An 18,877-nucleotide genomic window follows, 5' to 3' on the forward strand; every position below is an offset into this window, starting at 1 on the left:
TAGCTTTGAGATCTTTTGAATTTGTTTTCACACTTTATATGATGCAAAAAATTATGGGAATTACAAACCTGCTTTGTAAAACAAATCTCTTGATATTATAAATGCCATGGATCTAGTATCAACTACTAAAGCACTACTTTTCAATTTTAGAGAAGAAGGATTTGATCATCTCCTAGAATACGTGCAAATGGTTTGCACACAACATGACATTGAAATTCCGGATCTAAATGCTTCATACAAAAGTGCAACAAGACGTTCATGTCAACAAAAAGATTCGTTGACAATTCAACAACACTATCATTTCAATATCTTCAATTCAGTGATAGATTTTTAACAAGAAGAGTTGAATTCCAGATTTAGTGATGAGGCAATAGAGTTTCTTAAACTTAGTTCTGTTTTGGACCCTAAATATAATTTTAAATCATTTAAAGGTGAAGATATTTGCAAATTGGTTGAAAAGTATTATCTAGGAGACTTCAGTGAACAAGAAATGCATTATTTGAGATCCCAACTCCAACATTATAAAATTGATGTTTCTCGTAATGAGAATTTTCAAAATATGTCTTCCATCATTGAATTGTGTCGCAGATTAGTTGAAACAAACAAGTCATCAAATTATAATTTGATTGATAGATTGATTCGACTTGTTTTGACTTTACCAGTTTCTACTGCCACTACAGAAAGATCATTTTCAGCAATGAAACATGTGAAAACTATTCAACGGAATAAGATGGAATAAGAGTTTTTAGCCGATACTATGATAATTTATATTGAACGAGAGCTTGTTGAAGATATTGATTCGGATTCTATAATAGATGAATTTTATTCTATAAAAAATAGAAGGTTGCAACTTAAATAATATGTAAAAGTTTGTTAAATTTTATATATTTCTTGTCTTATTTTTACATTTTCAATAATACGAGATAATTTATATATATATATATATATATATATATAAATTTGTTATTAAATCAGGTATTTCGTTCATTTCTTAGATCTTTTATATTTATTTTATTTTATTAGGGGTATTTATTGATATATTTAATTACTAAAAAATTAAAATCAGGCCAGTTAAAAAAAAATTCTGGATTCGCCCTTGGTTGTTCTGAACCAGATCCAAGACCTACAAATACTCACATAGGTACAATGCAAAATCACAAACGTTTTCTTCTTCTAAAAGTGGATGACTTGCCCATTGCGTTGAGGAAGGAACCGGGAATGGTTTCCCAATGTAACCTTGATTGACGTTCACTTTCCCAAACTAACATAGTTTGTTCATTCATTCCCAAACTAACCTAGTTTACTATTCAAACTCAGTTATTTTTTTTATTTTTTATTTTTTATTTTTATATTTAAAATTCATTATATATAAATTAAATTATTTATATTTTGATATATATTTTAAATTATTATTTATGTTTTGATATGTATTTTTAAATTATTATTTTTATAATTTTGATTATTTATATTTTGATAATAATTTAAAAAAAATTTTATAAATTTGATTATTTATATTTTAATATATATATATATATTTACATTTTAATATATATATATATATATATATATATATATATATTTACATTTCAATTATTATTTATTATTTATATAGTGTAATAAATATTAAATAAATTGATAAATACTAATAAATTTAAAATATTTTAACCATAATAATATAATAATTAAATATTCATAAAAACGTTTTTAAATTTATCAATTATTTATTAAATATAATAACAAGATTACCATATTTCTATGATTAAAATATGGTAATCTTGTTATTATATTTAATTAAAAATATTATTATATTTAATAAATAATTGATAATTAAAAATCATTTTTATGAATATTTAATAATTATATTGTTATTGTTAAAATATTTTAAATTTATTAATATTTATTAATTATTTATTAAAATGCTAAAGGGAATATTTATTACACTATACAAATAATAATTGAAATGTAAATATATAAATAATATATTAAAATATAAATAATTAAATTTATAAAAAATAATCAAATTTAAATTATATATCAAAATATAAATAATCAAATTTATAAAAATAATAATTTAAAATGTATATCAAAATATAAATAATTTAATTTATATAAATAATAATTTAAATTATATATCAAAATATAAATAATCAAATTTATAAAAATAATAATTTAAAATATATATCAAAATATAAATAATTTAATTTATATAAATAATAATTTAAAATATATATCAAAATATAAATAATTTAGTTTATATATAATGAATTTTAAATGTAAAAAAAAAAAAATTTAAAAAACTGAGTTTGAATAGTAAAGTAAGTTAGTCTGAGAATGAATAAATAAACTAAATTAGTTTAGGAAAGTGAACGCCAAACAAAGTTACTTTGGAAAACCATTCAAGGGAATCAGATCGTGAACAATGCATTCAATGTGCAACTTTATCTATTACAAAGAGACTGTCAACAAATTATAAAGCATGCATTTCTTCTTTTGGGAACATACAAGTCCCAGACAATATTTGAAGAAACTCTAAATCATGAAAGAATGGAAATAATAATAAAGTGGTCCATTTGCGAGTTACCTAATAGCAATCAGGTGCTAGTGGATATTCACAGTCAAACACAAAATCGAACTAACAGTTTAAAGATTCAAGGCCCACCTTGTAACAAAAGGTTTCTCCCATTCATACAGTATTGACTGCGGGAAAACATTCGCTCCAGTCGCAAAACTAAAAAACTATCAGAATACTATTATCCCTAGCAGCCAACAAAGATTCGCTCCAGAAGCAAATCTCAACACGATTGGAATACTATTATCCCTAGCAGCCAACAAAGATCAGCAACAACATCAATTTTTGACATAGAAAATGCATTCATAAATGGAGATATAGAGAAAGAATTTAATATCAAAGTCTCATTCGGAATCAAGGTACTTCTCAACAAAGTGTGCAAATTACGTCCTCGTATGTATGGAAGCAGTCATCAAGAGCATGATTCGAAAAATTTGTCAATTTTGTAGTCAGAAGGATACAAACAATGTTAAACAGACCACATAATGTAAGACTCTCGGAAAAAAAATTACTATTCACATTGTTTATGTTGATTATACTATCATAACATGAGACAACTAATCAAAAAAAGTTACAATAAAATGGCACCTTCATAATGAATTCAAAATCAAAGACTATAAATCCAAAATTCTTTCTTGGCATGGAATTGGCTAGATCTAAACAAACTCTTTTGCTCTCATCGAAAATACACTTTGATTTACTCAAGGAAACTGAACGCTTAGTTGCAAACCAGTTGGCACTCCAATGGACACAAACTGTACAACAGGATCGGAAAGGCAGAGACAAGTCGGGAGATAACAACATCTCGTTGGACGACTTCTTTATCTTTCTCACACACGTCCAAACATAGCATTTTCTGTGAAAATGATCAGCCAATTTATGAATCTTCCCAGATAAGAACACATGAATGGCATGTACCGGATCTTATGATACCTCAAAAAAAACCCCAAAAAAGGCCTATTATTTAAGCAAATCAAAAAAATGAGAATTCAAGTTTATACGATCGACTTCACGATACTGCAACTATAATGGGAAATCTAGTTACATGACGTAACAAAAAGCAGCTTGTGGTGGCAAGAAGTAGTGTTGATGCAGAATATATATCACTCGCACTTGACATTTGTGAAGCAATTTGGCTTAGAAGGATACTCACTGAATATAAACTCTCTAGAGATTAGAGAGTGAAACTATGTGACAACCAAGAAGCCATCAGCATAGTCAAACATCCGATGCATCACGGACCAAATCAAAGCATATTGAAATTGACAGACATTTTCATAATTGAAAATGTTGCCAACCAAAACATGGAACTATCCTGCATTCCATAAAGACTTCAAGTAGTCGACATAAGAAGACACTTCTGCGACCAATTTTTGAAGGACTAAAAGGCAAGTTGGACTTATACAACATGTACAACCCAACTTTAGGGGTATAAAATGATAAAGAAATAAAGGAGTCAACTACCACATAAGAAAAGGAATTTTGGTTTTATTGTTGTCTGGGGCTAATTGAAGATTATGAGCAAATTAATGATTTCACTCTTATTTTAGTTCCCTTGTAAATCTAATTTATATATGTATAAATACCTAGTGAATCTAATAGTTTTAAACACACAATACAATCATCAGAGAACAGAGATCATGATGGCATATGCCACAGCAATACCCAATCCAGACACATTCACATCACAAGGAGAAGTTTCTAAAAATATTAATTGGACAAAAAGAAACTTCATACCATATAAAAGAGAATACCATCGAAAATCAAGAATGTTTACAATTTCTCGATCAGGGAGGGCTTTAGAATAATTACAACAACAATTTAATTGCAGATATTTTAAAACAATATTGTAATATTTCGCCTGAAATTGAAGAGAAGTTCAGGAACTCACCATTTGCCACTCACTACATATTACAATTTCCATCAGCGCCATTTAACGGATCAGGTTCTATGTTTTGACATATTTATTGACATAACCCTGCAGCATAAAGTGACACTGATGTCAGCTAGCAAATAATGATACATACATTTATCTTTTGAACAATAAAATGTCCTAAAAACAATTTCTGCATGTAAACTCTTGGTTTTTATAAATAAATCAAATCCATGCCAAATCAATTCTTGGGGAACTGCATCTGACGAAAAACAAAAAATATATGTTACCTACATGAAAAACAAGCAACAATATGTATAAAATTGCAAGAGAGGAGCATACTCTAAATGTGGATGCAAAGGGACACGATAGCCTTGAAGAGAGAATTGGTTAGGACTAAAAGTTTTATAACGTATAAAATGAATATAAAAAACACTAATTCTATGCACCCAACACTTTGTGATGAAGAACTGAATGCAGTACATGTAAAAACAAAAGTCAACACAAAAAATATCTGTTTCTTATGGAAAATAGATAACGATACTGAGTGAACGAGATAAAAAGAATAAGGACTCGTGAAAACAATCGCATGAAAATGCATTTAAAGTGAGAATCAATATAGAGAACTTTTTTTCTTGAAAAACAAAATATAGAGAACATTAAAATGCATAATACATCTCATTTTGCAAGTGAACTGACAAATTGAAAAGAAGTATGCTAATGCAAAATGATAGATATGTATTACCATCACAAGCTTGGTGAGTTTTCGCTGTGACGAGTCAATATAGTGATTTATCTTAGCTTGCGTCTTAGGGATGCGGCGGCCCTTCATAGCACTTGAGACCTTTTCAACAGTCTTCTTGACAATAGTCTTAAATGCCTCTTTGCTCATATTACCCTGTCTCCATGATGGCTTTAGCACTTCCTTCACAAAATCTGCTAGGGCAACTTTGAAAAGTTTCATAGATCTTGAATCTTTACTATTCCTACCCTTTGCTGGCATTTTAACTTGATCAATTTCAACATCATTTTCATCCATATTAGTCACATCAATTTGATTGCTTGAACTCCTAAACTCCACATCATTCACCTCTTCATCAGCCGTTTCACCAAATTCTTCATTTTCACTAGTCACAGATTTAGTCACAGCACCGCTTCCCAACATTTTGTTACTATTTTCATTCACATCTAAGGGGAGATGGGAACCACTGGATCTTAATATGGAACCAGACTCGTTTCTAGATTCATCCTTCAGACCATGTTCAAGCTGCTTCTTAGATGAGGCAGAGTAAGGCTCGATGCTATCAAAAAGTGGATCATACTGGTCAGCAGTTGCCGGAGGTAAAGCATGCTCAGCCATATTGTTTGAATTAGACAAGTAAGATTTAGGCCTTGTACCGAGATTTCTAGCATCTTGTCCATCAATAAGAGCATGACTCGAACTGTAAGGAGCATCATATCCATGCTTAAATGTAGTTAAGCTGTATCGAGAACTAGGCAGCTGATCAAATCTAGATACATTTGGATTATAATGGCTTGAATATTTTGAATCTAGCAATCCACTGAAACCAGAAAAATGAGGTTGATCATTGCCGTCAATATCTGATGTATATCTAGAAATAGAAGATGCATTTACATGATCAGTCAAATGAGAAGTAAACTGCTGCTGCTGAATTGAGTAAGGATCTTGCTTTGAAGATGTAGGTAAACCATCAATAGGGAAAGACACAGTACTCATTGTTGAATCCATCAGTGGCTTCCCAGGCAATGAGTACATATTTGGTGGTGGAAATGATTGTAAGGGACGCCATGAGAAGCAAAACTCTCCTGTTGGACCATTACCTGCAAGGGGCAGATTCATTTGGTTGCTGACGGTAGGTGCAGTTTTAGGTTTGAAATTGTCTAAGTGTGGTGTTCTTTGATCAAACTTGGGTATGGGAGAGTAGCTATGGTGTTGGCCTTCAGTAGCCTGAGGGAGTCCAGACATTTCATGCAAAAAATTACCCAAAACTGATTGCTGAGTGAGGTCATTTCCCAAGGGTAGTCTGTTAGGGGGGAAATGTGCAGATGGATTCGCATCAGCAGCGATGTGATTTTCCACGAAACTGTTTGTGGGAACCAGCTGTGATGTGGGCAATAAAGAAAGTTGCCTTGGGGTATATGAGGACGAAACAAGATGTGAAAGTTGTGTAGTCATTGGAGCTTGGAGAGTAGTAAAGCTAGAAGAAGCAATTGATGAAGTTTTTGACTCCACAAGACTATGTTTCCCAGTAACATCTGGGACAAAATAGGTGCTCTTGACTTCAGAAACTCCAATAGTGGGTTTTACATGTAAATGACAGTCTGAAATATCTGCAACAAGGAAACAACAAACATACTTGAACAAAATATGTCTAGTTTAAATGGAAAAGTGAAGTTGAAAACAATAGATAACTTATAAAATACCAAGTGACGCTTGTGTTAAAGTGCAACTACTTGGAGGGAGTTCACACATTTGAGGAGGGTCTAGGAAGGTGGCTGATTGCTGAACTGAAGACAAAATATCTGCTCCAGAGCTAACCCCATTTCTACAAGTATTTTGCCCTTCAGAAAGAGAGTCACCAGCATGTGGACTTAATAAATATTTGGTTGAAGCATCCTTTATTCCTATGCTTCTCATGTGATTTTCCTCAACAAGAAGCCTGTTGCTTGCAGCTTGCACGTCCTCTTCTTTATTGTCTGGAGGTTTTCCTTCTTGGAAAATCATTTCTCTGTGTCTCTCGTATTTAGCCTCATCTACAACTGCTTCTGAAATTACAGTTTCTTTTTCATCACGGAGAATCTGCATAGCCTGTCTCTTAACCTCTTCTTGACCAGTATTGAACTTTTTCCTCCTGCTCTCATTCTTTCCAGGTTCACGGTGCATATACCGACATGATGCTCCACGGTAACACCTTCCCTGACGAAAGTCAAAGCAAACTCCTAGATGACCTTTATCCTTTAGTCTTCTGTCACCATTAAAATCATCTCCACGTCTATGAGAAGGAGATCTGCTCACGCTCCTTCGTTTATTGGGAGACCAGCTGAACCAAGTCCAATGTTCCATAAACAAAACAGCTCTACAAACAGATGATAAACACAAAATATAAATGGAGATGTTAAGCTATAAGATAAATACCTACGAGAACGACTGCGGGTGTTCTTCCTCATCCTTGGACTCCTCCTCCTTCGTCTATCGTTAGGAGAATGGCTCCGGCTCCAACTTCTTCCCCTCCCATGACGCCTCTCAACATAAGATGAATCATCAGAGTCACTGTTGACGTCTTGTCTTACCAACCTTCCAAACTCATCAACCTTCGGTTCTACCCTTTGTGGCTTGACGCTTTCAGCCTCAGGAGGATGAGCAGATACAGCAAGTGTACCTTCTTCAAGAGAATCTTCTTGTATGGAAACTTTGAGAGAAGGAGAATCATTAACATATTCTTGGTTCATCTTGCTCTTTTCTGAATGATCTACAGCTGTAACAGATTCTGAAAATGTTTTCTTCTCATTACATTCTAATTTGGGTAGTGTTCCCATATTTGAGGGTGTGGTCTGCAAAGATGACACAATGGATTCAGAGAAAGATCCAGACAATTGACCTCCCAATGAATTAGATGCAATTAATCCAAGCATACTGGAAGAACCCACTGCAAGCAATGCTGATGCCACTGGGCTTATGTCATCAAGGGAATGTTTCTCATCCTCTTCAGAACTATTATCAGAGGCATAATCTTGTAGGTGTCTGAACGGGCTTGCACTTTTAATCACTTGACCAGAAAAGTTCTCAAAATTGATGCCTACCATGCTTGCTGATTCATTTAATTGCTTGGTGCCGTCACAAAAGGAAGTCGACAAACTTTCCACTGTACTTTCTAAAGGGTTCTTAGAGGAAGCTGAATTTGTTACTGAGTTGCAGGCATTGGCCATTGAGGCTTCATACTTTGGGAAATGATTTGTAGCAAATTGAGCAGATTCTGTACAAGGAATACAGGACAAAAATGTTAACTGTGAATTTGAATAAAATATGTTCATTTGAAATCTCAAATTCATGGCCACGGGACAAAAAATAATCATTACAATATAGAGTTCAAGGTAACATCTAAGATACATACTGAAAGTAATAATACTCATTGCATTGTAGCTTAATACACGTCTCTTATAAAATATATAAATAGATAATAGACATGTCTCATGGTAGCATGGACAACAGGTCATGTACCATTTAAAGTGACCATACTCAAATAACCAAATTTTGGATATCTAAATTCAGATAGAATAGATTCTGAAAGTCTACTTGTTTAAAAAAAATTAACAAAGAAAATGCAACATCAAAATTCTCCTGGAAGCTAAAATTTAAACTACTTACATCCAGAATAGCTATAAAAAGAATTGAAGGGAGGAGGATGATATCTCTGTATGGACCAGCTAAATAAATTCTAGTCATGCCTTTTCGACCACTTTCAAGCCATATGACCATCATGTAGTTTGGCTCATAGACTAATTTGGGACTTTAGACAGGCAATCACTTCAGTGATGATTGCAAACAATTACTTCACAAAGTTGCCTAACCTGATAATTGAAAACATTGACTACTGATTTGGCATTCCAGCATTATTTTTTTTAAATGTAAGGGCACATCAAGGAAAAGGATTTAGAAAAATATGACAAAATTATAATAATAATAATAGAAAATACTGACTACTGATTTGGTATTCCAACAAACTTTTATTAGAAAATAAGGGCACATCAAGGAAAGGCTTTAGAAAAAAATGACAAAATTAAAATAATAATAGGAAAATTATTAAGATGAAAGTAGTTACTGTACACTTCAAATAGTATCACATGAGAGCAAAAACAACTACTATACACTCCAATTATGATTGTTTGGATTAGCTAAACACATATTGCAAGTCTTCATGATCTCAAGGAAAAAAAACTAGCTTCATGCATTTTTTTCCTATAGCATCTGAATAATTTGATGTTCTTCTCATATCTTTCATTACCAACTACTCTACTTCATTTGCACACTATACCTTTTGGATTTTAGCTAATAACAGTTTTTCCAATATGCTTGATTTATGTGCAAGCTTACTATCCACTAGGTAGTTGATTCCATTTAAATATCAATGTGCAAGAAGAATATCTACCAAAATACTGATGTTCAATAGAAAGGCTAAGATTTGAGAAGATGATTCTAATACTACTATATCCCATTACAACTTCCAAATCGTCACAAATTTTGACTACTCAGGAAAACAAACAAGGGAATGGCAATACTAGGGGTGAAAATAGCTTTTTCATATTGTTTTGAAACTATGACAGAAGTTCCAAAGCAAACACCATAATGCTTACTCACAAAATGGTGACAAAAACTAGAGAAGCTGATGATTCATTCATAAAGAGTAATTTAATCCAAGGAATACCTCCATGTTATGAAACTATAAGCAGGATACAGATATAAGTAGGAATATAGTTGAAACAGAATGAAATACTTAGCTTCACATAAAGAAACTAGTGGTTGTACCTTTTCCATGTGTATCAAGTCTAGAAGAGTTGGGCATTGAATCATCTGAAGAACCAAAATTATCAACTTTGTTTCGTGCATGTCCTCCATCATGATCATCAAGCTCTTTCAAAGTGATGTTCCCAATGGGTGTTGAGACTTCCCGAGGTTGTTGAGTGAAATCATCTAGATGACACCAACACAAATCAAGAGGGAAACATAGTAAATTGTACCATATTACAGTTCATTTAGCAATAAGAATGGAACATAAGCTTACAGAATTTTGATATCACTTCCCCTCCAAAAATTAAAAAAATAAAAAAAGAACAATTAAGTAGCCTAGAAGTTGCAGCCTTTCACCAATAAGTTGCAAAATCTACAAGTTAAAGAACTATCAAATTACAGCAACTAGGTGTCAATTTTTTTTAACAAGTTTAGTTTTAATAAAATGCAAGGAATTCAACTCTTTAGGGTAATGAAAAATTATGTATTTTCAAGAATTCACTTCAATATGTTCTGCAGTTTCTTAGTGTAGTGCAGAAATTCTAGATGTGATTTTCATAGATACCAACTCATACAAGTTAAAGAACTATCAAATTAAAGCTAACTTAGGCGTCAAATGTTTTTAACAAGTTAAGTTTTAATAAAATGCAAGGAATTCAACTCATTAGAGTAATGAAACATTATGTATTTTCAAGAATTCACTTCAATATGTTCTACAGTTTCTTGTGTAGTGCAGAAATTCCAGATGTGATTTTCATAGATACCTACTCATCTAATATCTTTGACAATTTTCTTCATTTTCTAAGCTTAATTCTTCCTAGCACCTCAGTAACTAATCCTAACTAGTAAACTTAATGCATTATTGGTGCTAAAATAGTATGATCATGCATCATTTTTTGGCTAAATGAATAAAGGGAAGAGGTTTATGCAGGTTGTCACAACTTCTAGGAACATATAAAATGACATAATTCCAAGGAGGTTTCTAACTCAGCAATACACAAAAGGAGGGAGATGGTTTATACTAACCTTCCATGTCCATGTCAGAATCTGAATCTGGGGTGGTATTAGCTAGTTTGGAGGGAGATGGATATTTCAGTTCTGTACATGCTAAATTTGTCACAATGGTGTGTGATTCTTGGCTTGTTCTGACTTCAGAATTCTGACTTATGTCGGGCATAATATCTTCAGATATAGAGGTATTAGATGACGTATCAAAACCAACAGAAGCTATCACCACATCTCCAGGAAGACTGGCATCTGGACCTAGTCCAGGGTTGTTTTTTAAGCCAGTAACAAAACTTGAAGGTGCGTAGGAGGGTATAGTATCAATGCAAGAAGAGTGCAATGGAGATACTGGCGGTGGTGGTGGTGGAGGTGGTGGTGGAGATAGAGAAAGTGGGGGAGGAGAGGCAGGTAAAGATGGCTTAGGAAGTGAGAATCCAGAATCAGGTTGTCCTGGTATAATGGATCTACCTGGTGGAGGGGGGAGGAAACCAGGAGGTATTGGAGGAGGTGGTGGTAGAAGTGGCAAAGAGTTGTTTCTGAAGCCAGCAACAAAACATGAAGGTGCAGAGGGCATAGTATCCATGCAAGAAGAGTGAGCTGGAGATGTTTGTGGTGGTGGAGATGGAGAAAGTGGAGGAGGAGAGGAAGGTAAAGGAGGATTAGGAAATGAGAATACATAATCAGGTTGTCCTGGTAAACTGGATCTACCTGGTGGAGGAGGGAGGAACCCAGGTGTTAATGGAGGAGGAGGTGGTGGTGGTGGTAGAAATGGTAATGGGATGGGACGCAGACCAGCTGGATGTTGTGGGTGATTTGGAATTCCAGATTGTGACTGAAGCAGTAAAGGATTGTGTGGAAACATTTCTGGATTTCTTGGAATTTGACCTGGTATGCGTGGATGAAGAAAAGGACCATGAGGTTGAGTTTGATTCACATTTGGGGGCCACTGCATACCTTGTGCAACATTTGGGTAATAATTATTACTTGGCATAAAACAATCACGAACTTGTTGCACCGATGCTTGGGGAGGCCGTATGAAAGATTGAGCAGCATTCGGTAGAATTTGAAAGGCATGACCTTGCTGAGCAGCGGAGGGAAAAGGTTGATGATATGCAGGAGATGGGAAACTTTGAGGTGCCAAAGAAGAGTTGGAGGAGGATATTCCTTGAGAGAAATGAAGTGAAGGTGCCCTAGGAGGATGTTCATTTAGAGGACCACGAACCTGAGCCCGTTTAGGAGGTACATAATTACCTTGACCATACATGACGAGCAATCAATCCAACCGACGAAGGCACAAAATCTTATGTATTTGAGTTTTCCCGCACAATACTGTCAACTTCCTTGCTTAAGCATACCAGTATACCATGTCTTCTAGGTAACAAAATCTGTGACAAACAGAACCAAGTTATGTTCTTTAAAAAGAAAAACAATGAGCCAAGTAAAATAAAGTTTAGGGAAATGCTTCAATGTTTCTAGGCACCAAAATCTCTACAAGTTGGACAAGAATGCATATAGGGCCTAACCAATTCAAAGCTAAGTTGTGGTAATTCAAAAGATTCTCAGGTGGAAAAATAGAGTTTCAAACATCTTCTATATAGGCTATACACTTTTGTTCAGGCTCAAGGAAACACGTATTCCTTTACCATACTCAATCAAAATCCATATGTTTGTAATGCCACTATATAATAAAAAATAAACAGATAACCTCAGCACACTAGAAAAAAAAAAGTATTAATTCCGCATACTGGAAGAAAAATAAGATGCTTGTAAACAATAAAGCTAGCTTCAGAGAATCACCCAAAACGCCCCATTATTGACGTTGAACTAGGTGAGCAAGGGAAATCGATACAGGCTGAAGGGAAACAAAGGGGACGACGGGATATGCCTAAGTACACTTACTGTCCCAAAATCAATTGTAATTCGTCTCAATCAAGTTCCAACAAGACAAATCGAAATTGTAGCTAATCAACAGACCAAGAAAACTTGACACTTTGGTGAGGATTACCAAGAAACAGACGATCAAACAGTGATTCGAACGGCAATCGGTGCCCTAAGATATCGGAAATAGAAAAGTATACGAGCGAGGGAAGGGATTGAAAAGAACCTGTATGAATAGAGAGGCAAACATAAAACCTAAATCTTCTGCTATTCATCTTTATGTGTATTCAGTTCTTTGAAGAAACTTTTAGCTGCAACATTAAAAATCTAAGAGTTCGCGAATACGGAAACAAATTAGAATATATGTGTACATACTACCTACTTTTTTTTAATTTATTTATTATATATATTATTAATAAATAATATAAAATAACATGTACAAAAGTAAAATATAATATTTATCAAAATATTAAATTTAAGAATAATTTATAAAATCAAAATTCTCAAATTCAACCACAATCATCATATATTTGTTAAGTAGTAAACTATGTAAAAAAAATCTCATAATTTAATTATGAGCACATTTAAAATATGAACATCACATTTGAATTACCCTAATCTCTAAATTTAAAAATATATATATTTTTATATTTTCATACATAAAAGGTTACATTAATTTAATTTAGATAAATAATACTTTACATCAAAAGGTTACATTAATTTAATTTAGATAAATAATACTTTATATAATAAAATAAAATAAATACAAAACTTACTTTTAAGTTTAAAATGGAATGATTCTACAAAATGATAATTATATATATATTTATATATTTCAATAACTTTTATTAAAATAAATATTTTTGTTATATTACTATTATATAAAGGAAAAAAAATTATAACTTCATTTAAACGTACATATTATTAAAAATTAGTTTATCTAGTTCATGTAGTAACTATGATTAATTATTTTTTAAAAATTTAATATTTATTAATGAAATATTCATTTTTTCTCTCAATTTCTTTTTTATTAATTAATTAATTTATTTATCTTTTTAAAAATTTCTTCTTTTCTTTTATTTCTTTTATTTATTTATTAATTAATTAATTAATCTATTTATCTCTTTATATTAAAAAAAAATATTATTTGATTATTATTTTTTTCTATTATTTTGTTTTTTCTGTATTAACATAAATTATTTTAAAATTAATTGATCTCTTTCATGTGACTAATACTATTATAATGTATAAAATAGTTCAATATTTAATATTTTTTCATATCTACTTCAAATATTTTTATTAAATAATTACTTGTATAATTTTTTTCAAGGAATTTTATTTGCAGTTATTATTCTAAAAGAGTAAAAATCACTTAACCATGAGGACAAATTAATATATTATTCTATAAACTAGTTAATTAAATATTATAAAAATATTAAACTATAAAAATTGCAATATTCAAATATTAATCACTAACTAATTTTAAAATAATCTAAGTTGATATAGTAGAAAGCAAAATAATAAAAAAATAATAAAAAAAGAAATAGTAAAAAAAGATAAATGACTCAATTAATAAATAAATAATAGACAAAAAAAAAATAGTAAAATGAGATAAATAAATTAATTAAATAATAAAAATAAAGAGAGAAAAAAAATGAATATTAAATTAATAAATATTAAATTTTGTAAAAAAGTTAACTATAGTTACCAACCGAGAATAGATGAACCAATTTTTAATAGTAAGTCCATTTAAATGAACTTTTATTAGTTCATACGCTGTGAACTTTTTTCTTTGTATAAATTCATCATCTCTTTAAGTGATAATAAGAGGTGGATATTTCTACCGTTTAAAAAATAATAAAAATTTTAGAATAAAATAAATTTAAACGGTTTAATTAATAAAAATAAAGAAGTGAGAAAATATATTAATATTTAATTAATAAATATAAAAATAAAAAATAATTATAACCTATTTTTGATAGTAGTATATTTAAATTATTTAAATAATTTTTTATTATTGCATACGATCTAAATAAAATAAGTTATTTGTAAATGAGCTTTTTTTTTCTTCTACAAAATTATAATTATATATATATTTATATATTTTAATAATTTTTATTAAAATAAATAATTTTTGTTATTTTACTATTATATAAATATATATAAATTCATCATTTTTTCTAGTTTAACGGCAACAAGAATTGGATATCGAATATTCCTTAGACGTCTTTGAAGTTTTGAGTTCGAGTTCTAATATATATATATATATAAATTCATTATTAACTTCTATTATATGTTAAATTTATAAAAATACCTATATATATTTGGAAACGGTCTAAAGTAATAATTTATTGATATATTTTACAGTTCATTATTTTACCTTTGGTATGAAGAAGTGTAATTGAAAACAGATTTTTAATTTATTAATTTGGTTGATGTGTATATTAATTTTATATTATTTATATTTAAAAAATATTTTTATTTATTTAATTAAAAATAATAATATTTAATTATAATTGTATAATAAAAATTTGTTTTTAAGATTATTGATGGGTTAGTTCTCTAGCCACAATAATTTTGATGTTATAAAATCTTTAAAATCACAACAATTATCAAAAATTCACTATTTTTTTCAAACAAAATCTTCAAGTTGAAAAACTAAATGTAAGTGAAGCCCACACTCTACCTTCTTCCAATTTTTTTCGTATGCATTTTTTTTTCTCTAACGGAGGTTTAAAACAGGTTCATTTGTTCTATGACAGTTTCTCTCTAACTGCATTTTGAAGTGAAATTAGGTCTCATCTACTCTAATACATAAACAGTTAGTCGTTTCCAATGATTCCCTAATTTTCTTAAACCAAATTCATTTGTCTGTTTATATAGAACTAAACACATCACAATTATCTAAAACTATACTATTTTTTATATATATATTTTTTAAATTATAGTTAATTTAAAAAATTATATATTAACTATCAAATATAAAAATAAATAATTTAATTTTGATTGGTTGAGTTTTTTTTTAAAAAAAAATTGACCATACTAACAAAAAAAAAAATTATTTAATTAATTTTATCATTTAGTTTATTAACCAAAATACTAAAATATTTTTTATTTTAAAAATGAAATAAAAATTTTATCATTATATATTAATAACTTTTAAGTTTTTTTATAAAAAAAATCAAATTTCAAAATTATTACCGACTAATATTTTTTAAATAAATCTAGTTTATATGAATATTCCAAACCAAACAATAATTATTTATGTGTATGTGATGTTGGAAGCTAAATATAATGTAATGTATGGTTTTCAAATGGTGTTTAATTTCTAAATATATATATATATATATATATGGGAAGGGAGGGGAGGGGAGGGGAGGGAGAGCCAATTTCTAAACAAAAAAAAAATATATATATATATATATATATATATATATATATATATATTATATATATATATATATTCCAAACCAAACAATAATTATTTATATATATATATATTCCAAACCAAACAATATATATATATATATATATAAGGGAAGGGAAGGGAAGGGAAGGGAAGGGAAGGGAAGGAGAGTAAAATACTGTAAATTGATAAAGGATGAGAGAAGTTATTTTTTTTATTATTTTTCTAGCATGGAAGAAATATCAAAAAATTTTATCCAAATCATTTCTAATATATATATATATATATATATATATATTAATTAGTTTATTATTAATTTTAATAAAAAAATATTTATTAAAATATTTTTTATTGTAATTTTAATATTAATAATAATTCATTAAAAAATAATAAAATAAAATAAAATTTTATAAAAAAATATGTTAAAAATGTTATGTTTTAAAAAAATAAAGAAAAATAGTCTAGAAAAGAGAGATAATTTAAAATTAATAATATTAAGATTTATTTATTTGTTGTTTTTGTAAAATTTTAAAATATAAAATAAACTTTTTTTATTTAAAATTAGTTCAATATAAAATATAAATTTTAAAAATTAATTATAAAATTAAAAAAAAAATAATTTAATTTTAATAATACAACTCTAATAAAGTCCACAAATATTTTTTTTAATCATTGAATATTATCTCATCTCTCATTAAATAATTTCTTACTCATCCCTTTCACTAATTAATATTTTTCTATGTATTAATTAATTTTCTTTTTTTTATTAATTAATTTTTCTGTTTTTACAACTAATTAATTTATCATATTTTTCTTGATATTCTCCGTGACTAATTAATTGAGATATTTGACGAGATTACCATAATAATGACCTCATTTTGAGAAATGACCCAGGCCTAATAAAATTTACAAAAATGATATTTTGGACCAAAATACCGTTTCACGTCACCAAAATATCCCTTCGCGTTACGCAAAACATTCATTCTCGTGACACGAAGAGGTGGCCTGTGAAGTGTTCAAAATGCTCTTAATATCTATTATATTTTACCCCATTTTTTAATTTTTTCTTTCTCTTTCTCGGTCTTCTCCCCCTTCTCTCTAAATCCTAAGCGACAAACACAACGATAGACAAAACGACACACAATGGACACAATGACACACATCCATGAACAAGTTGATTGTTGCGCCTGAAATTCAATCTAGTAAAAAAAAAATACCTCCGCTCAGCAAGGATGGAGGCAGTGATTGGTATAATTTCGTTCTAAATTTTATAGTTGTTTTTTCCTTATAGCATTGTTGTTAATGAGTGATTTTGTCTAAATCCATTTTTTTGACAACCATAAACGATTGCGTCACACAAGAATATCAGAGTATGTTTAATGGAATCATGACACAATCACGTCACGAGAGTATTGTTTCCTAAAGAATGTAATGTTTATTGGAACAACGACTCGATCGCGTCACTCGGAAGTTGGTCGCGTCATGCGAAGCGTGGAAGGCGAAGAGGAACCATACTCTTGTGATGCGATACTCTCCTGACACGATAGTATTATTTATCTATTTATTGTTTTTAATTGCAGTTGAAGTATTTGTTTTGTATAATGGAGAGTGTAAAATTACTAATGGTGTTAAGTCTTTTGTTGCAAAATAATGCAAAACTTTGGATTACCCCAAAATACCACATTTGCTGAATTAGTTGATATCATCTATGATACTATTAACGTGCACAAATCTACATATGATTTAGTGATTCAAGTCAAGTATAATATTTCAAATATGCAAAATCCTCCCCTTGTTGTTATCGATCAAGATAAGGATGTGAGCACCTTTATTACAAATGATTTCGGGTCATACTATGTGTCTCTATAGTAGAGAAGTCACCAATTACTTAAGAAAATATACCACTACTTACATACCCAACTCAAGAAAATATACTACCACTATTTACTAGCCCAACTCAAAAAAATGTATATCAGGAGTGGTTCCTGATATGTTTCAATAGGATGTCTTTGAAAGTGAAAATGAAGAAGGAGAAGAAAACTCATATTTGCGTCATAATGAACGGGTTAGTGACTGACTTACTACTACTAGTGTCGCACCAACACTTGCACATACTCAACTATCATCTATACATACGATAGAGCGGTCATCAATACCTACTACTAGTGTCACACCTATACTTCTTTTCTTTTACACATGTGTATTATAAATAGAGACAAAGTATTATGGATGGAGATGTGTGAAATCTATTATGTTAAATATTTTGTCTTGAAATAACAGAAATATATATAAATGATGCTATAAAGAAATCAATTAAATACAATGTTACAAAAAACAAAATTACCAAAATACAATGTTGATTCAATGCATGTGCTTAACATATTTCCCTTAAAACAATTCCATATTCTCCCCTTGTGCTAGAGCTTATCACAAATGACTGTCTCCTAGGGTACAACGAATCTACCAGTGATTTAGTACCGGAATCACTACGTAGCAAACTTGATAAAGTATTTGAATCAATCACCGAATTTCAACGGAAATACGACGAGTCAATAACTCGAAGAACACTTAGTTGAGTGAAGAACTCAAAAACACTCAAAAAAACAAAGAAAAAATCTT

The 18,877-nt window shown here is 30.0% G+C and overlaps 1 protein-coding gene across 3 annotated transcripts; it reads right to left on the reverse strand.

The window, feature by feature from the left end:
• Positions 1-3,139: 3,139 nt before the first annotated feature.
• On the reverse strand, positions 3,140-13,182 carry LOC124919676. 3 transcript variants are annotated; one of them, XR_007097589.1, is made up of 8 exons: positions 13,079-13,182; positions 10,996-12,359; positions 9,988-10,152; positions 7,600-8,437; positions 6,888-7,504; positions 5,188-6,794; positions 4,461-4,547; positions 3,140-3,425 (listed from the first exon to the last, which is right to left on the reverse strand). XR_007097589.1 is itself a non-coding variant. In XM_047459985.1 (7 exons), exons 2-7 carry the CDS (start codon positions 12,236-12,238, stop codon positions 4,518-4,520), a joined length of 4,500 nt encoding a protein of 1,499 aa, XP_047315941.1. In that variant the 5' UTR covers positions 12,239-12,359; positions 13,079-13,182; the 3' UTR covers positions 4,284-4,517. The 3 variants fall into 3 exon arrangements, 2 of the variants coding, with proteins under 2 accessions (XP_047315941.1, XP_047315942.1); XM_047459985.1 differs by lacking the exon at positions 3,140-3,425 and having other exon boundaries at positions 4,284-4,547; XM_047459986.1 differs by lacking the exon at positions 3,140-3,425 and having other exon boundaries at positions 4,284-4,547; positions 12,980-13,120.
• Positions 13,183-18,877: the final 5,695 nt, after the last annotated feature.

This window comes from Impatiens glandulifera, chromosome 1, assembly GCF_907164915.1.
Source record: "Impatiens glandulifera chromosome 1, dImpGla2.1, whole genome shotgun sequence".
Classification (NCBI taxonomy): Eukaryota; Viridiplantae; Streptophyta; class Magnoliopsida; order Ericales; family Balsaminaceae; genus Impatiens; species Impatiens glandulifera.